Here is a 27953-nt window from a genome sequence, read left to right on the forward strand (position 1 = left end):
TGCGTCCGAGAAGGAGCTACCTCCTTCCCTGTCTTTTGTGCTTCCGGAGAACGACGTTACCCCCACAGCCACCCCCTGCGCCCCTGCGACTGTGTGAAGAGGCAGTCATTGCCGTAGTCGCTCCTTGGGACCGTGGGGCCCCCTTCTCCTGGCCCCAGCCTCTGGCCCCCATGTCGGCCCTTCCCAGCCCCGCGTGTCCAGGTGGGCTGGGAAGGCAGCTGCAGATCTCCTGGAGCAGGGGCATCCTGGCAGACATCCCTGGCTGTGCTGGACCTGGTGTCCATAGGTGCTGTTGATGCTCTGGGGCACGGCCAACAGGCCCAGCAGCTTTGCAAACAGAAGCCTTCGGAGGAAGAAATAGCGGGGTCACAGGGAAAGGAAGGAAATACAGCAACTGAGAGTGTTATCCTGCCCCTCACCCCCCAAATCCTCCAAACTGCCCTTCAGTGAAGCTAGGTCTGACCACCAGAGAAAACCGTGTTCTAGGGCGACAGGTTTCTCCGAGGTTCCAAAGGTCCCCAAGGGGCCTCTGGCACTGTCTTCGCTCACCATGTTGTTTTTCTTGAACCCAGAGCTCCGAGGGCCCCGTGAGGAGAAAGCCCCAGACTTGGCGAGAACTTCGACTGTGTGGGATCTGAGGGTCTGGCCTTCTAGAGGAGGTTCTAGAAGGTGGGTGTGTTCTGCGGTCTAAAGCCTCCTTCTCTGGGCAGACTGGCTTGTGGAGGGTGGGCTGGAGCGGGGGCAGGGCACTCAGAGGCTGGAGAGACGGATGCTGAGCCAGCGGCTTTGGCTGTGAAGCTGTGAATGAGCGTCACCTCGAGGGCATGAGAAAAGGGAGGACTGGCCCAGTGAAGAGGAAGGCAAAGGCCCCAGAGAGAGCGTGAAACCTCCGGAAACGCTGCCCGTCTGGGGAGGTTGGATGGGGGAGGGGAAGGGTGCCATCAGCCTCAGGAATGCTGCGATACAGACTGAGCAACTACTTCGCATCTCTACTGAATAAAAAACCTGGAAAAAGCGAGCTGAAACAGCAGCAGGAGCAGTGTGGGTGCTGGGGCGCGTGGACAGGAGGGAAGGAGTAGACCCCAAGGGACCTTGGTTCCCAAAGGGAAGGGCAGAAAAGCGGCCATGCCGAGCCCAGTGTCTCCCCAGCCCCTTCGTCACCTGGGGCAGCCTCCCAGCCCCCAGAGCCCTGTACGGGCCTTGCGTGTAGCTCTGCGGAGCCAGTGCGCTCTCCTCCTGCAGCTAGCTGGTCAGTCTCCTCCCTCGGGGTGACCCCGCCAGTCTGCAAGAGGGAGCAGGGAGGCCAGGTGGGGGTGGGTGGGCCTGCGCAGCGGCCCAGGGGGCCGAGTCTGGGAGAGGCCTGTGGTGCAGGTTGGAGGACGAGCGGGCCTAGGGTGGATGGTTGCAAGGAGCTGGGAGTTGGGCAGAGGTGTTGAGAGAAACTTCTGGATTGGGGGCTGCTCAGCAGGAGAGGAGAGGGCCGTGCAGCCAGGAGCACACACTCGGGCTCCCAGAGCCACAGTCAACTCGATGCCCTGTGGAAGCAAAAGAGGAGCTCTCAAGACCCCTTCTGGAACCCCCCTGGGGAGAGGCGAGGCTTAGGAGCCCTCGGGCCCCTTGCCTGGAACCACACCTCGAGGACACGTCCGGTGCTGTCCCAGCACCATCTCAGCGTGGGCTCCACGTCCTGCTGTGTAGCCAAAAGGCGCACAGAAGAAGCTCTGCCCGGAGACAGAAAGTGGTGCTGAGTGCATGCGACAGATCCCGGCCTCTGCCGGCCTGAGAAGAGAGACCTGGGCCTGCGTGGGCAGGGCACCGTGAGGGGCAGGACACAGAGGACCTCCTGCTTCTGACTGAGACCCAAACACAAAGTGTCCTCACACAAGGCCTGGTGCCTGGAAAGGCTAAGGGGTGGGTTAGCTGGGTCAGTGGCTCGTGGTGTTTTGTTTCTGTTGGTGGGGGCGGGGGCTATAGTTCACTGCAGTGTGTGCTTCCTGAAAGGTAGGGAGATGTCTCATGCCGGAAGTGGGGCCAGTCCGTGGATAACTGGGTGACAAGCTGTACTGCAAAGCGGAGCAGTGTGGGGACCGGGGTGGGCTGGGGGCTGCAGAGGTCACAGCCAAGCGAGGCCCAGGGTCAGGGCTGTCCCTTTGGTCTCCATAGCCTTGGAAGGGCCTGGGGCTGAGGAGCCTGTCTTGGCTGGGTCTTCTAGAAGTCCTGTCCTCTGAACTGGTGCATGGCACATGGCTCCCTCCCTCAGGCTGTCCTCCTTGGTCACCCTCTGGGTCACCCTCCAGACCAAATCCTGTAGATGCTCACCCCACACTGCACAGACTGGTCAGACATGGGGCCCTTGTGGCGGTGTGGGCCCCCAGGAGCACCTGGACAGGCTCTTTCTGCTCCTTCCTTGGCTGCTCAGGGGCTGGCTGTGCCAGGACTGGGCCTGCTCCACGAGCCTCAGGGCCAGGGCTGCTGCAGGCAGGGTCACTGTGCCCAGGCGAGTGGCGTGACAAAGCCGTGGATACCAGCAGGGGGCTGCCGGCCTCTGGTCTCGACCCCAGACAGCCTGCCCAGGGGAGGGTGCAGGGAGGGAGTCCCGAGGCTCCAGCTGGCGGGGGTCCTGCCCACGTTCCCGAGCCCGTGGGACTCGGCGGCAGAGAACAAGGGGCTGTGCTGGTGATGGTGTGCGGAGGCCTGGCTTCCCAGGGAACATTGAAGAGGGCGGGCCCTTCGTACCTAGAGCAGCATCGCCTGACGTTCGGGCAGCGCTGCGCTTTCGAAGGCTGTGTGGCCAACTCTGGAGCAACCCTACGGGTAGACGCAGGGTTTGTTCCCCGTAGGTGGGATTCTCGTTTCTCGGAAATGCAAACAGGCTGAGATTCCAGTGACAGGTCCAAGGTCATGGAAGCAGCAAGCATTTGGGTGGCAGACGGGTGGGTGTGAACACTGGCTGCGCGGGCTCATAAGCTGAGTGAACCTGGGCAAGTTGACTTGTGTGGAACCCAGTTGCGCCATCCGTTGGGAGCATTGCCTCATCACCTGGCGCACAGAAAGAGCCGTAAGTAATCAATTCAATTACGGAGTACCTTCTAGGTGACAGGCACCACACGTGAGATAGAAGAGAAGAAGCAAGCTGCACTCATTCCAAGAGACCGTTCCGGGAGAGGGAATGGCCAGGGCGAGCACAGCGGCACCGAGGAGAGTCCCAGGGGTGGCTGAGGGCAGACCGGAGGCTGGGGTGCGCTGAGCCAGGGGCACCAGAGTCACCGGAGGCTGCGAGGAGGAGCTAGACGTGGGGTCACAGCCCAGAAGGGAGATGGATCCCTTGGAGGTTTCTAGCAGAATGGCGACCTGGTCTTGCATGTGCCAGGAGCTCACGCCACTTGCTGTGTGGGGAATGCTGTGTAGGAACAGGGAGAAGAGAGAAACATGGTCAGGATTCCTGGCACGGAGGGGAGGGGCCGACTCACTGCTCTGCTTCCTGCCTGCCTCCAGGCACTTTCGCCCCCTGCAGGCTGGGCAGAGGCACCTCTGGGCCTGGGAGACCCTGCGGCTCCCAGCAGAAAGGCAGCTGAGACCGGTGCTTCGGCCAGCTGTTTGTCCGTGAGAGGCAGAGACATGAGTGTGGGTATGTGAGGGGCCCGGATGACTTCGCTGCTCTGAGCTGTGCCCACGGGCCCTTCCGGGTGGACATGGCGCCTGCCCTCTAGTGCGGGCGTGGAGGCACAGGGCCCCTCAGGAAAGCCTGGTGCTCGTGACTGAGCGGTTGTGTCCATGGGGCGAACCTCGGCCTCCCCTCCGTTACCACGCCACCTGTAGCATGGAGGTCGGCGACGTGTCGGGAGCGAACCTCGGTGTCAGGCTCCGGATGCGGGAGGGATGCAGCTGGACCAGCTCGGGCCGGCGGGGGGCCGTTTCCACTGGGGGGGACTTGCCCCCACAGCCAGGACTTGGACGCGATAGCCCGTGGCCTGGTGCCCACACCAAGCAGTCCCTCGGCCCAGCGTCCCTGCTGGCCACGACTTCTGGCACTGAGGTGACTGTCACAGCCCTCGAATGTGGGAAAGGTGACCATCTTGTCTGCTCAGGTCACCCTTGACCTTCTTCCCCCTTCCGCAAGCACCTTCCTGGGCATGCCCTGGGCCCAGCCCCTGCCTAATCTGTATTGTAGTGTTCTCGGTCTCTGCCTTCTCTTAGGCATCATGTCACCTGCAGGCCGCAGAATCTGGTGTGGGATGCGTCTCCTGAAACTCCCACTCTGCCCCTGTGTTCCCTTTGATCTCAGGAGCTGCCTGTGTCTGGAATCAGGGCTATGGCCCTCAGTACCTGGGAGACAAGGAACTGCCACTGTGTGTGGCCTCCAGTTGCTCTCAGGCTGCCTCGCAAGGGCACAGACTCTGGACCCGGGGCAAAGGCCTGGGGGAGGTTTTCCCAGCATGCCTGTGGTGCTGCTTGCTGGTACACGGGGAGGGACCCTGGTGGGTGGGGACCTCATGACTCATTTCAAGCTGCTCCTAATCAGACCGTGGAGATGTTTGCTACTGCCAGGCTTCATGCTGGATCCGCAGTCTGTATGTGGGTCCTGGGCATGCCAGGCAGAGAGGGGAGACAGCAAGCTTTTTTCATGGATGGTGTCCAATGGACAGGTGTGACAGTTACACAAGGCTCCTCGAAGGGAAGCTCTGAGAGACGGGTCTAACGAGGACCCTAGGCTGAGGTCCCAGTTCCTAAGTAGGGAGGGCTGAGGACAAGCTGGTCTCGAATAAATCAGAGGCAGCTGGGTTAGTCTGGGACTCTTGTGCCAGAGTATCGTTCTCCTGTGCTGAGAGGGATCTCGGACTCTGTTTAATGTATAAGATTTTATTTATTTATTTTTAGAGAGAGGGGAAGGGAGGGAGAAAGAGAGGAGAGAAACATTAATGTGTGGTTGCCTCTCATGTGCCCCCTACTGGGGAAGCTGGCCTGCAACCCAGGCATGTGCCCTGACTGGGAATCGAACCAGTGACCCTTTAGTGCTCAGGCCGGTACTCAGTCTGCTGAGCCACACCAGCCAGAGCTGAGTTGACTTTGATAAGGATAATGAGGACTGGGCTAGTTCAGGCAGAGGGTGCAGTCAGAGAAGTCCCAGAAGCCAGGCAGAGAAAAGTGGATTTGGTAGAACCACAGGCAGGCCTTTCTTGCTGGAGCATAATGTTTCAGGCAGGGAGTGGTCGGCAGGAGAGTGGCCTGGGGGTGGGCAGGGCCCGCTTTCTTTCCGTCACCCCCTGTCCTTTCTGTCTCCTGACCTGTGCCTGCCCCCTGCCTCTTAGCTAGTCCGGGCACCCATCACTTCCCACTCATTATGCGGCCGCCTATTCATCATTCTTCCCGTTACCAGCTTCCTCTCCTGCAACCCATCCTCCATGCTCTCGCTATTTCTAAAATGCAAATTTAATCATGTCTCTTTCCTGCTTAAAATTCTTCATTGGCTTCCCGTCGCCTCCAGGATAAAACCAATCTCTTCAGCATGACGTGCAAAGTCCTTTGTGCTCGGGCCCCTGTTTATCCCTCCAACCCCACTTCCCCGCCTGACCTGACACCTCACACTTTGGCTCTAGATGTGCTTAAGCCTTAGAGCTTCCTGAACTTGCTGTGCTCACTGACCTCCAAACATCTGCCCCTGTTACTCCGTCTGGTGGGAATCTTCACCTGGCCCCTCCCTTGGTTCTCCCGATCTGACCTGCTTGCCCTTCAGACCTGAGCAGAGGGTCACCTCTGGGGCTGGGGCAGGGTGGGGGCTGGCAGCAGAGCTGCACCTCCGCACGCAAGCTTGCTACAGCACCCACACACTGCAGAGCAATGTCAATCACCTATGAGTTGTTGAAGGCTTTTATTTTTGGATCCTTAGGGTCTGTCTGTGTACTCCTGGCACATATAGTGAGTGTTTATGCAATTTATTTATTTTAAAAATATTTTATTTATTTATTTTTAGATAGAGGGGAAAGGAGGGAGAGAGAGGGAGAGAAACAGTGCGTGGTTGCCTCTTGCACGCCCCTCACTGGGGACCTGGCCCACAACCCAGGCATGTGCCCTGACTGGGAATTGAACCAACAACCCTTTGGTTCGCAGGCCGGTGCTCAATCCACTGAGCCACACCAGCCAGGGCTGTTTATGGAATTTATAAATTAATGGGTAAGGATATGAATTAAGGTCTGATTCCAAATTCACGCTCTTTTCATGTGGCATCATGTTATTACCTGTGTTGCAGTCATTCACTCAGCAAATGTCTAACAGGTGTCTGCTTTGTGCCAGGCATGTCCCAGTGACGTGGGGTCCCGGCTGTCACCTGGATACATTCCTGTTCCCTTCAGGAGCTTTCTTTCCTAGCCGATTATCCTTTGCTGCCCTGACTCTCTGACCAGATACTCATTTGCCTTCTCGTCTGATTCCTGACTCCTTTCTGACTTGTGAACCACTCCTACCTACTGCTCCTACCTGCCAGATTTGCTTTTGACATGAGGTGGCCTCACTCAGGTGTCCACGGAGCGGAATTTGCAGTCTGGGTCTGCTCTGTCCTGTGTGCCCACCCCCATGTCCTGGCACAATTACTTCCTTGCGGTGTTCAGGCTTCCTCCTTGCCTTCGCATTTTGTAACCTGCTTCCAATCTTCTTCGTCTACATTTACTAGTGATCTCTCGTGGCCTGTTGAATTCAATGTGCTTTCTCTTCTGTTCCCCCCAATCTACCTCCCTACTGCTTCGACTCACTAATAAGGTTGTCTTCTTTGAAAATCTTTCTCACTGGCCTCTATGATGTTATGCATTCCTGGTTCTCCACCTTTATTTCTACCAGCTCTTTTTCTCTTTCTCCATTATAGAGTTTCCCCTTTCCCTAAGCCTACCAGTCAGGAAAAACTATAGGCTTTTCTCCAAGGCTCCATTTCATCCGTCCTGCCTTTCTTCTTCTATGTTCCTCCCTGACAGTCTGTCTATTCACAAGGCTCTGGTAAAATGTAAAAATAGCTGACATTGTAACAGCACAGCTTACAGCGCACCTTTACATTTCTGATTTCAGTTGTCATCCTTATTCTGGATTGTGACGTCTCCAAAACCTACAACCCCAGTTCCAGGGGATCTTGCTATTCTTAGTAGTTTCTTCTGATGCCTGGTAAGGGTAAATCTCATTCGGTTCCTTTTTCTGGACACTGACTGCACTTGCTCGGACTTCTGCCGCAGCACCTGTAGCAGTGCAGCACCTGTAGCAGCACTGCGCCTTCGCACTCACGTGACTGTCCCTCTCCTCCTGGACTGTGTGCTCTGTGTCCTGTGCGTCTCCTCTTCCCAGTGCCCAGCATGGATCCTGCCCATACCGTGTGCTTCACAGCCAATGCACGATTAAAGACCTTCCGAGCTCTCGGGTCCTGAGTTCCAAAAGTCACTTTGAGTCCTCTCCTAGATCTTGTTAGTGACCAAGTCTTACTGGTTCTTTGCACCTCGTGTTTCTCCAAGTCCCTTCTGTTCTGCTGTCATCACTGCCCTCACCCAGACTCTCGCACTTTGTACAGTGACAACATCCCGTCTTGTCTTCCTGCTCTAACTGTTTTCATTGTCAGATGAGTACTATGTTTCCCTGGTTACAGTAATCTGAAGATGCTATCTCTATGAGGGTCAGCTTTAAGTTCCTTATTCTGATACATCTCCCGCAACTTCCCCATCCTCAACCTCAGTCTTCTTTCATCATTTTTCTCTTATCACCAGATGCCAGATAGATCCGTCTTTTCCCCTCCTTCCCTTCCACCATTGATCTAAGTTTTACCCTTCTTTTAAGGTCCAACCCAATCCCCTTTTCCCCAGGAAGCTTTTGAAACATCTGGCCCTGAGCAATGTCTTTCTTCTTGGACCTACTAATATTTAGCATTATATAACTGACTGTTGTAGCGTACTGGGCACTTAATTACCTATGGCAGGGGTGGGCAGTCTGTGGCCTGTTGGTCAAATCTGATCTGTGGCCTGATTTACACAGCCTTTGAGCTAAGAATGTTTTTTAAAAATATCTATTTATTTTTTTATTCATAGGGGAAGGGAGAAAGAGAGGGAGAGAAATATCAATGTGTGGTTGCCTCTTGCACGCCCCCTACTGGGAACCCAGCCTGCAAGCCAGGCACGTGCCCTGACTGGGAATCAAACCGGTGACCCTTTGGTTCTCAGACTGACATTCAATCCACTGAGCCACACCAGCCAGGGCTGTTTTTTCAAATTAAAAGAAGCCCTGGCTGGTGTGGCTCACTGGATTGAGCACCGCACTGCGAAGCAAATGATCCCCAGTTCAGTTCCCAGTCAGGGCACGTGCCTGAGTTGCAGGCCAGGTCCACAGTAGGGGGCACATGAGAGGCAACCACACATTGGTGTTTCTCTCCCTTTCTCCCTTCCTTCCCCTCTCTCTCTAAAGAAAGAAAGAAATAGATAAAGTCTTTAAATTGTTAAAAGAAGAAAAAGAATATCTCATCATACATGAAAATTATATGAACTGCACACTTTGGTGTCCAAAAATAAAGTTTTACTGGAATATAGCCTCACCTATTTGTTTATATGTTGTTTAAGACTGCTTTCAAACTATAAGGAAAGACTTGGAATTTCAACAGAGACTGTTAGCATTTACTCTCTGGCTGTTACAGAAAAAGCTTTCTGACCTCTGATGTAGGATCTCAGATTCCCTTTATACTCTTTTTTTAAAATTAATTATTTATTTTTTTAGAGAGGGTAGGGAGGGAGAAAGAGAGAGAGAGAGAGAGAAACATCACTGTGCGGTTGCTGGGGGCCGTGGCCTGCAACCCAGGCATTTGCCCTGACTGGGAATCAAACCTGCAATGCTTTGGTTTGCAGCCCGCGCTCAATCCACTGAGCTACACCAGCCAGGGTTCCCTTTATATTCCTTGCATAGCTGTTTAACAACTTTGGGGAGGTCTGTTGCACTAAAGATGACTTTTTCCATGCTAATTCGCCGTTCATCATAAAGGTGAGGGCAGCCGGAGGAGCAGGCTGCAGAGACTGTGTATGAGTGTATCCCTCGCCCTCCACCGCCTCCGAAACTAGTCACTTAGGTACCAGATTCCCATTGGAAAGTGAGAGTCAGAGGATCCAGGTGGGTGGGGGAAGACATAGTCTTTTTTTGTCTTCCCTGTGTCTGACCTGGCACAGGAAATGTGCAGGCACAGAGGCTGGAGTTGGAGGGAGGCCGTTTGAGGTCTCCCCTAAGTCTGCTGTTGAGAAGAGAGCCGTGGCGGCTGGCTGACAGAAGCTCAGCTGCGAACAACTCAGCTGTTACAGGCCAGGAAAGAAACTATCAACAGGAGACTGTTGGGCTTTGGATGACAGTAGCTGTACGTAGGCGAAGAGATTTTACAATGCCTAGAAGTGCCACAGGCAAGGGAATTGGAAGGATTTCCTTAACGCAGAAAGGAAGGCTAGATAGACAAACAGGAATAGCTGTTAAGATCATGACATTTGCTGAGATGTTCTCTTGCTTTTCTTCTTGCTCTATCCGTATTTTTTCCTTAAAACTCATACATCACAGTAATTATTCGGTCAAGTTCCATCTTACTGAGAAATAATCTACATGGGTCGGACTTTCGCACCTGTTCTCCACACCTGGGCCGAGTCCGCGGGGCTGGTTTGGTCCTGGACCACGGGCCACCCGGTGGGTGGCTGCCTGACTGGCTGGGAGGAACAGACGAGGCTCTGGGAGAAAGCACGTGCCTGTCGAAACCTGTTCTAACGGCAGCAGTAGGTGCAAGGCCATCGGCGAGTCTCCCCTTCCTAGCGGTTCCTCGCCACGCCTGGCTCGGTGGAGGCGCATCGTCAGGCTGGAATCGAACGAATAAGCTTCTGGGAGGAGCGCTTCCCTGTTTAGGTGGACGTCAGGGGATCGTCATTTGGTTGGAGAGGCGATTTTTTATTTTCTTTTTTCATTATGCAGGACGTAGGACTGATGGATCTTAAAGGCCTTTCAACTCCTGGCATCCACGATCTTCCTAACCAAGCAGACACTTTGCAGTTTCCCTGCCATCCTACCGCCAAGTCCTGATCCGCGACGGCCCTTGGCTTTACCCGCCCCGTTCCTTGCTTCCGGCTTCCCGTGCACCCTCTTTCCTCGCTTCCTCGGGCGCACACGCCGCGCCCTCGCGCTGCCCGCGCCTGTGCGGCCCCTTCGCTCCCCGCCCGCCCGGGCTGCCCCGCTCTGTTTTCCGCGCTCGCGTCCGCTACGCGCCCCCCTCCTTCCCGCGCTCCGGCTCTCTGACCCTAGTTGGAAATGCAGCGGACCGCCGAGCCTGCCTCCATTGGGTGCGAGCGGCTGTCACTCTTCGGCAGGGGGCGCTCCTATTGGTCGGGCCGGAGGCGGGGCCCGAGCTGACTATAAAAGGCGGGACCCGAGGCGCGCGCGGAGCGGCGCGGAGCGGCTCTGACGGAACCGCGGGGCGCCGGGCGCGGAGTGAGCGCCGAGAGCCGGCACGGAGCCCGGGCCGCGCACGGACCCTCCTCGCCCCGCCGGCCGCCGGCAGCCGTGCCCCCCAGCCCAGCGGCGACTCGCCACCGTCAGGGCCGCCCTCACTGCACGTGCCCCCCGCTCCGTCAGCCGCCGCGATGAGCGAGGTGAGCGGCGCTGCGGACCGGGCGCTCCCGGCCGGGGTCCCGGGGGTCGGGGGTCGAGGACGGGGCACCTCGGGCCCGGGGCAGCGACGGGGAGGGCGGCGTCCGGTCCCCGCCAGCCGCCCCCCCGCGCCCCGGGCTGCCGGCTGCGCGTCGCCCGGACCCCCGAGGAGGTGGCCCGCGTGCCCCGAGTCCGCGCCCTCGACAGCCGCCCGCGCCGTCCCTGCGGCGGCCCCGGGCCCCTGTCGGAGGGCGGCCCCACCGCGCCGTCGCTCCCGCGGCGCCCCGGAGGTCCCGGGAGAGCAGACCCGCCCCCCGCGCCGGCCGCGCCCGGGGCCCGCCCGGCACACCCCGCGCCCTGGGGGCCCTGCCCCGCGCCCCTCGCTCCCGCGCCCGGCCCTTCCGTCCCCCGGGACTCCGCGGGGGCGGCGGCGGCGCGAGCTCCGGGACCTCGTGTGCGCCCCCCGCCCCCCCCACCGCGCGGCCGCCCCCCCCCCGCCCCCCCGCTGGTGGTGTCGGCGCGTCCGTGACCCCGAGGGGGTCGGAGGGGGCCCTGAGGGGTCGGCGCCCGCTCCGGGTCGGGGTTTTGTCTGTCAAGCGCCGGTCGCGCGGGGTTCCCTGCGGGCGGGGGCGCCGGGCCCCGGCGTCCCGCGTCCCTGTCGCCCGCGCCGGCGGCTGCGGAAGCCTGGCGCGGGCTCCCGGGGGCCGGGTGCTGCGGGGACAGCGGCGCCCGGGCCCGGCGCCCAGTTCGCGGCCCGGCCTCGCCGGGAGCCGTCCTGGCCGCCGTGCCCGCCGGGTCTGCCCTGGAGCCCGCGGCCGGCCGGGGGGCCGTGGGGGCACGGCGGCGGCTGCGGCCACACGGCCTCGGCGGAGAAGCGGAGAAGCGGCCCCGCGGCCCAGTGCTCGGCCCCCGCGCCCCTGCGGCCCCGGCGTGGGGAGAGAGGGTCGCCGTGCCTCCCGTCGCCGAGCCCCCCCGGAGTTCGGCCGCCCTCGAGTGTTTCTAAATCTGACTCGCGTTCGCAGCCGTCCCCTGGGAGCGCGCGCCGCGAAGGCCGTGCCAGCCCCGAGCGGTGGGCTGGCCTGAGCTTTTCCGGGGAGGTGCCCAGCCTCCCCGCAGGACTCGCCCCGGCGCCGACCTTTAGGGTGGCCTCCGTCGGGGGCGCAGTGAGAGGAGAGCGCGACCCTCGGATGGAGACGAGCCGTCGGCGCTCGCCGGGCCTTCCGGGCCGAGGAGCTGGTTCTAAGCAGCAGTTTGCCGCGGAGGCTGCCTGCTCGTGCGGAGCCGAGCCTGGCTTTGGGCGTGAGTACTTGTGAAATCCAGGGGCGGCCACCAGGCTGTATGCAGAGGCCGGCTGACTCCAAACCAGGTCCCCGGAGGGTCTCTGCTCCCTTGGAGGCCAGGGCCCAGCCTGTTTCCTTGCTCTCGTGAAGTGGGGTGCACAGCGGGAGTGCTGCCCAGAGCCCTGCAGCCCCGGGGAGACCCCGGCCCTCTTCCCTCCTCTCAGCGCGGCGCCAGGGCCTCCTCCTCAGGCTGAAGTGTCCAGCCCAGGAAAAAAGCCTTAGGCACCTGAATCTTACATAAGCCTCACATCCCCCACCTGCTTTCTTTCTTGCTCCAGAGAAACTGCATGAAATGAGAGGGTTTGGGCACTCTTTAAAAATTCCTTTCGGCTGAAGAAGTAGACCCCAAGCAACGAAAGGTGCAGAGACTCTGCTGGGGCTGCCGGCAGGGCCTTGGCTCCACTTTGCCTGGGTGGCTCCTTGCTGTCCCTCAGCGCTGCAGCAGAGCGTCTCCGTGTCGCAGGAGAGCTGCAGGGGCTGCTCTCCAGCTCGTCCGCATTCACGGCTGCCGGCAGGACTGCATTGCCGAGAATCACCGTCTACTCCTCCAGCTGAATAACTTTTCACTGGTTTCAGTAAGGATGGGAAGGGGAGACGCATTCAGCCCCTGAGGTTCTTTCCGGCAATCTTCATCAAAAGATGTAGCTCGCTGCCTCAGGCACAGAACTGCCGACTTAAAGAATTTGTCATAAGACTTCTTTATCATGTTACCCCAGTGAATATAGAATGATTTAATTAACATGCAACTTTTAAGGAATTTATTACAAATACTTTCTATAGGAAAGCTAAGCAGTGTGATTTAATAAATGCCGAGCAAGATGACAGAGAACAGAGACCAATGCAGGATGATATTTATCAATGGGGTACATTTGGGTAGAATATTGGGCAGGGCAAGTGCTATCTGTCCTTCCTTAGGGGATGCCTGGGCCCCCGCACAGCGGGTGCAGTGAATGGGCCCAAGGGGATAACTGAGTAGGAGTGAAAGAAGGGAAGCGGGAGGCCTCCTTTCCTGGGTCCTTCGTTCCTGGTGTCCATCATTGATTCCCATAACCGCTGAGCCTCCAGGAGCAGAGCGCAGGCCTTTGTTCTGGAAAAGAAATAAAAGAAAAAACAAGGAAAGAAAGGAATGAGAGCAATTTCTTCACTCTGAAGTGTCTGACATGCAGGACCCAGAGCAGTCAAGCAGGTGACTAAGTAAGATCAGTGTACCTGCTGACCAACCGTGCTGGACACATAGTCCTCTTACATTTGGCCACTTGACTTCCAAGGAGAGTACGAAGGCTCTGGGAAGAGAAAACTAAGAAGGGGAAAAGAAGGATGTGTTAGACTGGCCAAGTAAGTGGTGCGAGCCTACTGAGATTTTGGAATCCTAAGGGCATGATTTTCTAAGCCTGCCCTCCAGAACTGCTGCTTGAAATGGCTCGATTTGCCCTGAAATATTTTACCTGCATGAGTAAGCCAAGTCAGAATCAGAACCAAACCACTTTTTCAAAGAGATCTGGATCCTGCCAGGTGCCTAGATACAAGTGCCTCACTGAAACCTAGACCTCATTCCATTCTCCCTGAGTTGGTTACGGCTTCCATCTGGCCGACTCCTGCAGGCATGCCTAACTGAGCTTCCCAGGATGACCCAGGGAGGAGAGGGTGGGTTACCCACCTGCTGTCCTTGGTGCTGCCTGCCTCCCACAAAGAGCCCTCCAGCTGAGTGTTTGCTGCGCAGGCTTTGGGGGGATGAATCCGTTTATTTTGGGATGTTAACGCCAGGGTGGGATGCACATTGAAGATTATAGTAATAAATGATGCTTTGGCAGTGCTCTCTCCCCCACCCGCTCCACTCAGTATGGGGTGAAGGCTCAGCTCCAAGCTGTGTGCAGAGCACCACAAATAACCACTCATTAAACTGTGGCAGCCCCTGCTGGCGGGGAACTGGCTGGGGCTGTTGACTCACCGTGAACTGGCAAGGCTATGGGATCTGCCTGTGATTCCAGTGCGGGGACTGCTATTCCAGGAAACGGGGAGAGGGACACACCAGGGGCCTGGGGGTCAACTCCTTTTAGGAGGCATCTGAGATGGAAGGTATCTGTGGGTTGCGTCCCATGTGTTAGGAGAAGAATGTGTGTCTGTAGAACCTGGAGGAAGGATTCCTAGTTCTATTTCTGCTGTGATCTTGAGGGTGACCTTGAGCGAGTTTCTGAAGCTGTTTGACTGCAGCTGGCTGCTGCACTGAAAGACTTGAACCGGTTCCAGCAGTGCTCCCAAAGCAGCAGAGCAGGGTCTGTTAGGGGCACCGGGGCATGCAGAGACCTCTCTAAGGTTCTTTGGCAGCAACTGTCATTTAACATTGGGGGAGAACGTGTCAGCAGGGACAGGAGGGCCCCTGGGGAGCGAGGCCTCTTTGTCTCCACTTGGAAACAGATGCACTAACTCCTGTCTCCCTTCACCTTCTGTGCCTCTAAAGCAAGCAGGGGGCTTACAAAGCCTAGGATTCATGTCTGTACAAAGGCAAGAATAGGGTCCTTTTGGGCTCATATTTAGGGTCTTTAGGATTCAGGCTCTTTTTAGGTTTCCCTGCCCTGGAGTATGGACAGGATTCTGAGTGCCTGTGGCTACTCATGTGAACAAAGTGATTCTAGCAGTGCTGCTGTGGTGTGTACCCGATGTGTTTTTGTTACACGGCACCCCCGCTGTACCCTGCAGACACAGGGCCTGCACTGTCCAGGTAGGTTGATGTGCTGCTTTGTTCCTGTCTGCTGCTGCTGCAGTTAATGATCTGGGACCCCCCTTAAAGAGCCCAGCAGGCTGAGGAGTAGGGGGAAATCTTGTTAGGTCACCTTTCCCAAAGTTAGCTCTACCTTGCTGCTTGGAGCAGAGTGGGTGACACTATCTTGCCTCTTCTGGTGACAGTGGTTGCTGTGGCAACACCCTTAAAGATGCAGGAGACAAAGAGAGTAAGAAGCACAGCTAGAGAAGGGGGTAGGGCGAGTGGGCCTGGAGTAGCAGGTACCTATTTGCCAGTAGTGGCGACAGAGAAGCAACACCTAAGTTGCTGCTGCTTTGACTGTTTTTAGATACCTTGCCAAGACAGTACTCACAAACTGCCCTTCTGAGGCAAGGAGCAGATTTACAGAGTCATCTTCGTGGTGCGAAAGTGGATGAAAGAACTCGATCAAGGACATGTGGTTCATTTGCTCCGAAGGCTGATCTGCTCCCCGTGGTCTGTGTCTCAGGGCTCTTGCAAGTAAAACGTGAACATTTGTGGAGCTGCTGCACTGGGGGGGCCTCTCTTGCCCCTCCTAACCTGGGAGGGGTCCAGGGCTACAGATGTGCGTGGAGGCTGTACAGAATAGTTTCTGTCCAAGCAAACTATTGTTGGGTCCTTTACCAGACGTCTAGAGCTACTGTCAGCACTTTTCGAGCTAGACGTCAGGAAGACTGGGAGGTCTGGTTTAGAGTAAAAAGAGATCAGTTATGAAGCTCCTGTCATCACAGAATGAGCCTCAAGGGCCCTTCGAGCACTCCCAGGTGTTGGGTTTCACCCAGTGGAGATGTGCCCTGTGGAGCTATACTCTTTGACCCCAGGACTGTCACCAAGCAACACTCCAGGGACTTGACCTTTCTTGTATTAAACCCAAGTTCCATTGCTTTACAATGATAATTTTATTTTTAAAATATTTTATTTATTTATTTCTAGAGAGAAGGGAAGGGAGAGAAAAAGAGAGAGAAACATTGGTGTGTGAGAGAAACATTGATTGGCCACCTCTCGCACACCCCAACCTGGGGACCTGGCCCACAACCCAGGCTTGTGCCCTGACCAGGAATCAAACTGGTGACACTTTAGTTTGCAGGCCGGCATTCAACCCATTGAGCCACCCCAGCCAGGGCTGTTGACTATTTATTTTAATACATGCTAAGTGTTTGTATACACTTTCTGTAGTTCTTTTCACCCTTCAGGATAGATATTTCCTGAAGGTGAGAGGTCTGAGCACAGCAAGGCTAAGTGACTTACCCAATGTGTCACGGCGAGGAGTGGCGTAACTGGGATCTGAATAGATAGTCAATGCAGAGCCAGGACACGAACTTGAACCTGTTTGACTCCACCCACTTTGCATATTGCTGCTTTCAGGAACTTGAGACTTGAGAAACTTTTAATTCACATAAACAAGCATCTATTGACTACCTACTATGTGCGATATATAGGTTGCAGTTGCTATAAGTGACACACAAATGGGAAGTGGGAGATGGAATCTGGTGGGTGGTGCAGGTGGGGACAGGGAGGCATGTACTTGTTACACAGGTAACATGAAACACACCTTGAGAGTAGTTCTTCCCCTTCGTCCCAGCTCTTTGTCAGGCACATATGCTGAAGGGAGGAAAAGCAACAACCAGGTTTCTGATACCCCTTTTACAGTCTGAACTAGCCTCACAATGGGCCTCCTCAGCTGTCTGAAAACAGACGGGTTTCAGATGAGGCAGCAAAGGAAGTAGGTGGCAGCACTCTTTGTTCCCAGACTCCGAGTGCAAGGCCTGTGTGAGGCCTGAGCACGGTGGTGCATGAGGCGGCCGTGGCCCCTGCCCTCGCCGGGATTCTCTTCTCCAGGGAGGAGGCAGACGACCTTCAGTCTCTAACCACAAAGTTATCATTTAATGATGTTAGCAGTGAGTGCCACCCAAGAGCAATACCAGTGCAATGAAACTTATAGTGAGGCCTCGCCTCACCTGGGGAGCTAGGAAGAACTTCCTGGAAGAAGGAACCCTTGAGGAGAGCTCTGAAGGACAAGTAGAAAGTTTTTTTCCCTCATCTGAGGACCTTTTTTCATTGTTTTTAGAGGGTGGGGGGAGAGTGAGAGAGAAAGAGAAATGTTGATATGAGATAGAAACATAGATTGGTTGCCTCCCGAATGCTCCCCGATAGGGATCAAACCTGCGACCTTTTGGTGTATGGAGGACACTCCAGCTCACACCAGCCAGGGCTAGAAATGAACTAGATAAAAGGGCTGCAGGGATAAGAACCACAAGGTGGGAAGGCACATGGTGTGTTCTGGAGGTGAGTCCCTGAGGGGATCAGAGGCTGCATAATGTCAGACGCTTCAACTGCATTGAGAATTTTGTTCTTCATCCTCAGAGCACAGGGACCACCTGGTCTGCCGTGGTGGTCCACAGGAGAAGCAGCTGTGTTAGGTGAGAGCAGTGGAGAGAAGCGAATGGGTTAGAGATATCTGGGAGAGAAAGTCAAGAGCATTTCACATTGAATTGGATAGGCAATGGGAAGGAAAGAAAGGTGTCAGGCAATTTCAAGGTTTCTGGCTAGTGCAGCTGGGAGAGATGGAGAACACTTGCAGAGGACTAGGTTGTGTGGGTAGGACCGAGAACCCAGCCTGAGATGCGTCAAGTTCGAGGCTTCTGTGACACATCCACGTGAAGGTGCGTTGAAGCCCAGGGGAGAGCTCTGGGGAGGGGACACACATCTGCACCCTCAGGGGCATCTGCACTGTTCACTGTGGCACCCACTATTTAAGTTATTCATTATTACCAGCTTATCAGTTACAACTAAATAAAATTATAACTTTTATTCCTCAGTTTCAGCAGCCACATTTCAAAGTACTCAATAGCCACATGCACCATGTGGATGCTGTATGTTGGACGGCACAGATATACAACATGCCCATCATTGCAGAAAGTCCTGTTGCAGGGGTCTGCCAACTTTTTCTGGAATGAGACAGATAATAAATATTTTTGGCTTTGTGAGTCACACGGTCTCTGTTGCAAACACTAAGCTCTGCTCTTGTAGTGCCAAAGCAGCCACAGATAATAGGTAAACGATGGGCACGGCTGTGTTCCTGCAAAGCTTTATTCACAAAAACAGGCTGCAGACCAGACTTGGCAGTAGCTGTAATTAGCTGACCCCTGTTCTGTTGGACGGTGCAGTATAAATGATAACCAGAGGCACAGGTACAGACTAAGTCATCTAGGAAGAGAGAACAGAGGAGAGCCCATCCCTAAACCTCGACAGCTTCTAATATGCAATGTTGGGCAGGAGTGTCCAGGAAGGTCAGAGAAAACCCAGAAAAAGCCTTGCTGTCCCAGGAGCCATGGAGAGATGAGCTGAGTGAGAGTGCTGAACACTTCGAGGGCTGGGGCCACGTGGGCCTGAAACTTTTGCACTGGCTTGGTGTCACGGAGAGAGTCCGCTCCTGAAGAGGAGCCATTTCTGTGGAGTAGGAGCGGAAGCCAGGTTGAAGAAGTCAGGTGGCAGAGAGGGTAGGAGGTGAGGAGGTGGACACACAGTGTTCTGGGAAGTCTAGCCATGAAAAGGGGAGAGACAGAAGAGGCCCTGGCCCCTCCCCCACTCCCCCCCGCCACAGCCACCCCAGTCACCTTTCCAACTGTTCCTTCTCACTCTTCGCTGGCTTGTTGACCTCTCCTTAACCTTTTTGCCCCATTTAAAAAATTAAGGCACAATATACATGCAGTAAAACATACCCTTATCAGTGTATAGTTCTATGAATTTTGACAAACATATACAGTCATGTAACATATGTCTCTATACAATCAAGATATAGAGCAGTTCCATCATCCAAAAATCCCCCCTTTCCCTTTGTTCTTTTCTTCATCCAAGGATATGTTTTTTATTGATTTTAGAGAGAGGAAGGGAAAGAGAGAAAGATTAATCAGTCACCTCCTATATTTACCCTTACTGGGGATTGAACCTGCAACCCTGTGGTGCACAGGAAGGTGCTCTAACCAACTGAGCCACCTGGTCAGGGTGAGGAAGGCTTTTTTTTTTTTTTTTTTTTTTTAAGAGAGGGACAGGTTGTATATATAAGAGAATGAAGGCAATTGATTGTAAGGATTCCTGAGAAGGAGAAAAGGGGAATGAGAACTGAAGCTCAGATGGAAAGACGAGACATCCTCTGAATGCTGACAAAGGCCTGGAGAGGGAAAGGGGTACTGCTGTGTGATGGCCTCTCTGCAGTCTCAAAGCCTGAGGAAAACAGCCCCTGAGCCAGCAGGCCCCTCCTGTGCCTCCTTTCCCATGGGAAGAGAGAATCCACACTGTGAAGTGGAGAGGAAACAACAGTGTACTCAGGGGGAGCTGGCAGATACCGCTGGGAGGATGGAATGGAACATTGGAGCTGCTGAGGCCCAGAGGGCAGGGGGAAAGGAACACAGGAAGGCAGGCTCGGAAAGAAACTAGGGCCCTCTGGGGAGGGCAGGAGTTGATGGGCCTCACAGCTGCTAATTAGTGTCGGGTGTGTGTTGAAAATCGAGAGACATTTAGTCCTGTGTGGGCAGTGAGGCTGAACTGAATCAATCTCCAAGCTCGCTAGAAAGGAGGAGCAAGAGGCTTGAATGTAAGCAAGGGAGTCATTTGAAATGGAAACCAGGGGGATGATCCTGCGCATGGAGTTTGCAGACTCTAATGGGGACAGGGTGGGGGGCTACTGCTGTGTGACACCCCTCCCTCTGGCCCTGGGAGTGAAGGACACACCCGCAGCCATGGCTTTCCCCCTGAGGGGCCAGCCCAGGGTGTGTCATGAGGCCCAAAGACCAACCATCAAGATGAAGCCCGAATCAGGGTGGTTAGCTCAACGGGCAGAGCAGGAATAGTCTGGGATCAGGTTCTCTGATGGCATGGGAGATTTCTACATCACGGGAGGACAGGACCTTGTTCCCCATGTTCTGGGAGAGTGTATGTGAAGAGAGAGTTGGGGACTGTGCCAGAGAGACTGGTCCTTAAGTACAGCTGCCTGGCTGGGCACGGGAGGAGATCGTGACCGCTTGGACTTTCCTTCCAACCTGGGGATCGCTCTGTTGTGTGGGCGAGCTCCTGTCATTAACTCAGTCTCACACTGGACATCCTCCTCTAGTGTCTGCCCACACCTGCACACACGTGTACACGCATGCACATGCCCACACCTTGGCTGGAGGTTGGGACATAGCATAATGTTCAAGAACAGATTCTGGACTCTTGCTGTCTGGGTTCAGTCTTGGCTTTGCTACTTCTTAGCTGCATGGCCTTAGGCAAGTTAACCTTGACCTCAGTGTTCCTGTCTGTACAATGAGAATAGTAACAGTGCCTAGCTTCTAGAGCTGTTACGAGGCTTCATTGTGTTAATGCTATAAAGTGCTGGGAAAGTGGTTGGCCCAGAGTAAGAATGAGGCATGTGATTGATGAGATGAGGGGGCTTGCCAAACCATTTCTCGGCTGTTGATTCTGGTCAGAAGAACTCGGTATTGAAAAAGCAAGTGAGCACCTGAGGGTTTGTCATCCATGCCTTGCTAGAGCAAGAGGCTGAGAGAGACAGGCTGAGAGACGCTTACGTGCTGCAGCCCTTGAGGGTTAGCGTGACCACCTGGAGATGTGAGTTTCGCAAAAGACCCTCTTATAGGGCATGTGGTTTTTGTTCACCGAGAGTGGATGTCCACGCCTCCTGGGTTTCCCTGAAGTATGATTTGTCTGGTGGCTTGCAGGTGGGTGTGCCAGAGGACTTGATCCATTTAAAATTGCTGAGTTTCTGGAAAACACACGGGAGGGTTGGAGCAGAGACCAGGGACCAGGAAAGGGCTAGGCACGAGACAGAGGATGGGAGCTGACAACCTGTGATGTGACTGCCCCTGCGGCCAACCTCAGCAAACCACAAGCAACGAAGTCCAGAGACCCAGCGTGGAGAGTGGCTGCTTTGAGAGCGGGCTGGACAGGAGGCAGGAGGGTGGAGGCAGGAGGGGCAGGAGGTAGGAGCCCCAGCATCCCACTCTTCAGCAGAAGGCACATGGTAAATTTCAAGGGGTATTATGGGTAATAGGGGTTTTCTTATCTTTAAAGGACTGTTTTTTGACCTCCCCAGAGACCTCATAAGTTTAAGCCAAATGGAGTTGTGAACCCGTGGGGGCCTGCCAGTGGCTGAACCATGGCTCCATTCCGAAGTTAGTAACCTCAGGAGAGACTCAGGAAGCGGGCAGCTGGCAGGGCAGAGGGAAAGGGGTGGCCAGTTTAGCAGCTTCTCCGGGTTAGTTGGTGGAAGGAAAGCAGAGCTGAAGAGAGGCGAGGTGCTGAAAGTCAGGGCTCATACTTTTTTTCCAGGGCAGGGCTGTGGCGAGAGGAAAGAACTGGTGGGGTAAGGGCACAGGCTCAGAGTCAGACAGAGGGAAAATGCTCTGAGCGAGGCGAGAGTCAGGGGCTTGCCGGCAACAGAGAAAGGAGGACTGACTTGCAGCCAGAGGTCATGGCACTAGAGAGCTGGCCTCGTGCTCATGACCTCTTGTCTGAACAATGACTGTCACCTGGTCACCGAACACCCATCCATATCACACTTCTGCAGTGTGGACCAACCCCTTGTGATGATGGCGTACAGAGTGGGAGGTGTCACTAGTCAACTGCTGGGCCGTTACATTGATCGTATAGGGGGAAATAGTGTTTGGGTCACAGGAAGGTCTTGGAGAGGGAAAGAGTCATGACTGTCAACCTCCCGAGTTTCAGGAACAGCCCCTCCTGTCACGGAACATGACTTCTGGGCAGAGGGGTGAGCAGGACATCCACAGGGATTCAGGAACACTTGTGCATGTTCTTCCAGATTTTTAAGTAAAAATGTACAGGTGCAGATGAGCAATCTATGTCTTTCATAAACACTGGACCATATCCATTTATAGCCTAATTTTAAAAATATTGGGTAATTATTTTATAACTGCCTGCTATCTCCAGTATTTGCAGAATGCTAGGAATATACAAATAAATCACAAAACTTGAAAAAGTGATATAAATGTGACCAATATAGCCTCACTGTGCCTAATTGATACATTAAACAGTATCATAGGTATGTACGTATACAAATAAACAGCATATATAGGGTTTGGTGCTATCTGCAGTTTCAGGCATCCACTGGGGCTCTTGGAGTGCAGTCCCCGCAGATACGGGGGCGGGGGCAACTATACTTTCTGCCCCACCTTTCCTCTTAGCTGACAACCCACCTCTTGCTTCACGGGGAGAACAGAAGCCATCAGAAAAGGACTCTCCCACATTCCCATCACCTCTGCCGCCTCTCTTGCACCTGTACCCACATTCTGTGCCTTCATGCCTACATTGTCAGTGACCTGGTCCCATCTGTAAGGCCAAGCCCTCTACTCGTGCACTAGGTTTGTCTCCTTTTGCCTATTCAGGGCATCACTCTCTCTGTGCACCATCAGCTTTTCCTTCTCTAGTAAATCATTCCCAAATATTACCAAAACTCCTTCCCATGACCCCACATTCTTCCTCTGCTGTTCCCCAATTTTTCTGTGCTCCTTAAAGCAAATCTCTTTGAAAGAGCTATCTTTACTCACACATCCATCAAAAACTCCAACTTATTTGACCATGAACTTGGTCTCAAGTCTGACTTCTTCCTCCATCGCCTCCATCACCACCACTGTGGGCCAAACCGCATGGTGCGGCTGGTACAACTGCCCCTGGTTTTTCTCTTGCCTCTCTATAGTTTATTCACCACCCAGCAGTCAAAGTGCTGCTTTAGGAATATCAGCCCGGTTTCCCTCTGCCTCCAACTGCAACGCCATCCACCCGGAAGAAAGCCCAAAGTCTTTGCCCGGGTCCGAAGACGTGCCTGTTCTGGCTCCCCACGAGCTGCGCTCCTGTGCTCTCTCCCGCCCATGCTCAGCTCAGCCTCAGTGCTCTTGCTCTTCCTGGAACTCAGTGGGCTCCAGTCCCGTCTCAGGGCTTTCCCCCTGATGCCTCCTCCGCCTAGAGGTCGCTTTCCCAGACACCCATGTGGCTTACTCTTATGTGTCACTCAACCCTCCACTCAAATGTCACTCATCGGAGAGGCCTTCCTCGAGTACTCTGATTTATTTCCCTTCTGGGTACTTGTCACTAACTGTCACAATTGTTTAACGAGTTCAGGGACTCTCTTTTGGGCACTGCTGTATCCCTGCTGTCTAGGACAATTTTTGGTATGTATTGGATGCTGGCGTATTCGTTGAATGAATGAATGAATAGGGTGTTTTTTCCTATACCCTATTAGTGCCTAGCACTGTGCTGAACACAGGCAAGTGCTTGGTAAGTATTTATCAAATGTGGGGTAGAAACGACAAAATCTACACAATGCAGACTGGGTCCTGTCAGCTTCTTGGGGCCTTTTCTCTGTGTGCGGCTTCACTGCCTGCCTCCTTGTCCTTCGTGACCCCTCTTCCACTGCCACACCTCTCGTTGGCATCAGCAGGGCTCCCACGTGGCAAAACCCGACGGCCGGTGCCCCGCATCCCCGTGCTCCTCGGGACCACCATCCACACCTGCGGGTGGGACACGGCCACGCTCTTCTCCCTGACATGTCTCTTCACATGGGGTACAGTCACCACCATCTTTCAGCTTTTCTCGACCCGACTTCTTTTTAATTTTACTTATTGAGTGTTCCCCTCATTTCCGCTCTTCTGACCCTTTTCTCCTCTCTTTCGGCCCCATTTGAGCTCACCCCTTGGTGATCTCACCCAGTCTCATGGCTGTAAATGCCGTCTGCGTGTGGGTAGTTCCTCATCTCTATCCATGGAGCGGACTTCCCTCTCACTCATCTTCAGTGTCCAGCTGCCTGGGCAAGCATCTCCCCTTCGACAGTCAGTGGGCAGTGCAGACTTGTCCAAAGCAAGGTCCTGACCCTCTCAGCTCCTCCTGCTGTCTCCTCCGTCTTGGTACAGGGAAACTCTGTGTTTTTAAGTTCCTCAGGCCAGATGAAGTCATCCTTTGGATGTCACCCTTGACTCCTCTCACAATGTCGCTTGTCCAATCAATCAATCAATCACATGGCTCATAGTTTGAAAATATACCCAGGATCAAACCACTTTTCACCAGGCCACTGCCGCTGTGCCAGTCCAGCTCCCATCAGCCTTGCCTAGTTTTCTGCAGTGACCTCCCAGCAGGACTTTCTACTTCCTCTCTTGAGCTCCTTTAATGCAAATGGATGTCCTCCATCTCACTTGTAGTAAGAGTCAAACTCCGTAGAAAGACTCGCAAGGCCCTACGCAATCTGCCCACCCCCAGTTATCTCTGCACACTTCCACCCACCTTCCCCTTCCCCCTCCACTCCGGCTGCATCGGATTCTGCTGTTCCTCACACAGGCCAGTCACACCCCCGCCCCAGAGCCCCTGGGAGCTCCTGCCTGGACACCCACAGCCCTGGGAGAAGCCCTTACTCCTTCCCCTCCCTCAGCCCTGGCTCCAGGGTCAGCTTCCAGAGGGGCTTCTCCCAACCCCTCTGTGGAGGAACGCATTTCTCCATTTCCACCCCAGCACTCGCCTCTCCCTCCCCCCTTCCCTGGCTTTTCTCTGTAGCACTTACCGTCACCTGACATAGGGTCATTTTGCATATTCATTTGCCTATCCATATACTAGAATGTAAACTCCATGAGGACAAGGTTTTCATCTGTTTTGTCCTCCACAGTTTCCCTGGTACCAACAAAAACTGGTTCAGTGGGTCTTGATGACCTTTCTACCTCTCTCTGACCTCAATACCCGCTTTCTCAGAAGACCAGAGAATGCACCTGGTGATAGGAGGGCTTGAAAGTGATGATGGTGAGTCTAAGGCGGTGGCACCTTAATACTTCCATGAATATCTAATATTCTGATTTTTCTTTTCCAGCTTAACACCAAAACAGCCCCAGCAACCAACCAGGCACCCGGCCCAGAGGAAAAGGGTGAGTGGGGCTGGGGTGGCAGTTTGCAGAGCACGTGGATGACACGGGGACGTGAAGACAGGTAGGGCTGTAAGCCTGGAGCGCCTGAAGTCAGATGTACAGCAACGTGGACGAGTGCACCAAAGCACCAGGGCAGGACTACTGTTTCCACGGGCTTCCTTACCCTCTTTCCTGGGAAGTCCATCTAGCAACATTTACTCTTAGACTCCAGAAACTGGCTCTGGGGTGGTAGGAGACAGGCGCAACGATAGCAAAAAGCTCATCAGATAGTCCCAGCCAGTGTCTCCATCAGAAATGGGAGGGCCCTGGGCTCTGAATTGTAGGACTCAGGAGCAAGTCATGAGAGAAGACATTTGTCCTGTTGGCCCAAGAGTAGCAAAACCCCCAAGTAACTGTAACTGACTCTCAGCCTAGGTTCCCAGATTCAAACTTCCTTTTAAAATGTTTTTTTTTTTTAATTTATTGACTTTTAGACAGAGAGAAGGAAGGAGAGAGAGAGAGAGAGAGAGAGAGAGAGAGAGAGAGAGATTTGTTGTTCCACATATTTATGCATTCATTGGTTAATTCTTATATGTGCCCTGACCGGGGATTGAACCCGCAGCCTTGGTGTGTGCTCTAACCAACTGAGCTATACGGCCAGGGTTTCTGGACTCAAGGGAGTCAGCAGAGATTGGGAGACCTTCCAGAGCCCAGCAGACAGGGGGGCCTGGAGCAAGGGGCCGGGCCACCTGGGTTCCCTCACTGGTGCATCTCGTGGCAGGAAAGGCCGGCCCTGCCAAGAAGGCCGAGGAGGAGGAGGAGATCGACATCGACCTGACGGCCCCGGAGACAGAGAAGGCCGCCCTGGCCATTCAGGGCAAGTTCCGGAAGTTCCAAAAGAGGAAAAAGGACCCCAGCTCCTGAAGCAGCAGCCATGCCCTCACCCTGCTCCCTTTGTCCCCACCCCACTGCTCTGACTCCCACGCCCCTGTGTCTCTCTGTCCCGCTAGCCTCTCGCGCAGGCGAGTTTGACCCTTGTGTGTTACTTTCTGTGGCCCCCTCACGCCATCACGGCAGGAGAGACACCAGGAAGAGGCAGGGTGAAGACTCCAGCTGGCAGCCCCTGGTCTGAGGGTAGACTGGCTCCTGCTCAGGACAAGCCTCCTTGACCAGTACCTGTGCTGCCCGTGAGGTGCAAGTGGAAGAGGCTTTGAGGCTGACGAGGTTGGGGGGGACCCCTGAATGGGGGAAGGAGAAGCAAGGCTTCCAACTAGGGTGCCCGAGGGTGGGACCTGTGCACCGGTCTGCCTGTGGTCACAAGTCTCACTGCAGGTCAAGTTGTTCCCCTCACACCCTCTGCACCACCTCCCCCTCCCTCCTCTGTGCTGCGCCACAGTGGGGACCAGAGCCCTCTGTCCCAGGGCAGACCTGAGTCCAGCACCTCCCACGTTAGCTTGTGCTGAGTTCCACAGAAGGCGGTAGGACTGGGAGGGGCCAGGGATGGTCCTTCACCTCAAGGCTGGGACCCGAGGGGCAGAGGCAGGGACATGGGGACTCCGGAAGATTTGGGGAGGAAAAGGAGTGAGGGGCGAAAGTATGCTCTGTGGAAGATCCTTGGGGCATTGCTGACCTGCCTCCTCTAACCCCCACGTCCAGCCCTCACACAGACCAAGTGACCCTGTAGCCCCCACCTGTCCCACTGTGCAGTCTGGACCGAGGTGGAATAGCCACTCTGTGATTTTAGCATGTTTCATAATTATATTAAAATATTTTTAAAACCCTCAAGTGGAGTCATTTAATCTCTTCTGTTTTTTCTTGGGAGGAGTGTGAACATTGGCCAGGGCTGGCCCAGGAGAGGGTGCTGGTGCGATGACACCGGGAACAGGTGCCTGAGCACTTCACATCGAAGCCACCCCTTCCTGCTGTCCCCCGGCCGGGCCGTCACCTTGCTGCCCCACCCACGTGGTCTTCCTGTGCTGCCTCACCACCCACCCCAGCACCTACCGCTTTGCCCCCCGCCCCACACACACACCTGTTCGCCAAATGCAGTGGCAGGAGATGACTCTGGGTCACACTGAAGACTTCAAACCACGCATTAAATAAAATGATGGCTTTCAAGTGGTTTTACATTGTTGAGAAATGGCCTCTATACATTGAAACCAGAGCCAAATGCTTGAAGATCAAGCAAGGAATACTCTGTCTTCCCCACTGTCCTCACTCCTGTTCTCCCTCTCCTGACTCAAGAACGCAGGAGTTGAAACCATGTCACAGCTGTGACTAGGAAATGGGGGTGCTGCCCCGGAAGAGCACCTACCCACAGCAAGAAGCTGGCCTGTGCCTAGGTGCCCACGCTGCAGGACATTAGGCGCACTGAGCGCAGAAGCACAGGAACGCCCTCTGTTCCTGGAAGCACCTCCTCCCGCGCAGGGCAAAGGAGGAAGTTTTGCATTGGAATCTGTTCTCAGTGCAGCACAGTGTCGATGGTGGCTTTCAGCCCTGGCCTCATGGGCACAGAAAAGCATAACCTCACTGCCACACTTGCTGTGAGTCCAGCATGTGCTGGTACAGTAGGAGCAGTCCCTGTCCCCTTGTTCCCTGGAAGGTAAAGCAGGGCTCCTGGCTCCTGGGGAGGCGGCCTGAGGGGAGCTGGTGGGTGTAAGGCCCTCTCCTGCAGGCTACCGTGCTTGGAGGATGATCTGGGCCTTGGCGCTGAAATGGTTCCTTCCCTGTCCCATTTCCTGCTCTAGAGGTAGCCCCCCCCCCCCGCCCCCACCTCTTCATGCATATTTTAAGGTGGGTAGCGAACAGGCTGCAGCTCTGGGAAAGAGCTCTAACCAGAAAGAGGTTAGACCCCTTCTGCAGAACCAGTGGCGTTCTCAGCAAGGGTTCTGAGCTGGCCTGGCCTCTCTGCCTGCTGCTCACTTTCTGCCACAGGGTACCTGAGCGGAGCCCCCCTCTGCAGCCCACAACTCCTCCTGGAGCCCTGGCACACGTTTGTGTCCACCATGCCTCCAGGTCCCACCGCTGGGGACAGGGTCCCGAACACTGATCGCCGGGGGAGGGCTCAGCGCTTTGTTTTGTGAGCAGAACCTGCATGTCCTGGGTGTGGGGGGCGTCGGGGGAGGTGAGCGCTCTTGCACCAAGTGCCCAGCAGAAGAGATGGGTGCTGGAAACAGCATGGAAGAAAGCAAATGCAGTTGTCACGCCTGTGTCACTGATCACTCATTTGCCATGTTCCCGCCGTGTCCTGTCCAGAGCTGGGCTGCAGCCCTGGCAAAGGCGGAGTGGTCTGGCCGTCCGTGCAGGCGGGTGCTCTGGGACACGTTCCCAAAGCCC

The 27953-nt window shown here is 54.9% G+C and overlaps 2 protein-coding genes across 2 annotated transcripts; one reads left to right on the plus strand and one right to left on the minus strand.

The window, feature by feature from the left end:
- Positions 1 to 7: 7 nt before the first annotated feature.
- Positions 8 to 3822, minus strand: NR1I3 (nuclear receptor subfamily 1 group I member 3). Its single transcript, XM_045838358.1, is given in 6 exon segments — positions 8 to 255; positions 258 to 366; positions 2320 to 2363; positions 2366 to 2950; positions 3087 to 3679; positions 3806 to 3822. Coding segments are annotated over 6 exon segments (1587 nt in total). The 3' UTR covers positions 8 to 16.
- Positions 3821 to 26402, plus strand: PCP4L1 (Purkinje cell protein 4 like 1). The gene is made up of 5 exons (XM_045838359.1): positions 3821 to 4067; positions 4286 to 4349; positions 10022 to 10628; positions 24584 to 24638; positions 25399 to 26402. Exons 1-5 carry the CDS (start codon positions 3821 to 3823, stop codon positions 25539 to 25541), a joined length of 1116 nt encoding a protein of 371 aa, XP_045694315.1. The 3' UTR covers positions 25542 to 26402.
- Positions 26403 to 27953: the final 1551 nt, after the last annotated feature.

Source organism: Phyllostomus hastatus, unplaced genomic scaffold (assembly GCF_019186645.2).
Source record: "Phyllostomus hastatus isolate PE091 unplaced genomic scaffold, TTU_PhHast_1.1 phas_contig_283, whole genome shotgun sequence".
Taxonomy (NCBI): Eukaryota; Metazoa; Chordata; class Mammalia; order Chiroptera; family Phyllostomidae; genus Phyllostomus; species Phyllostomus hastatus.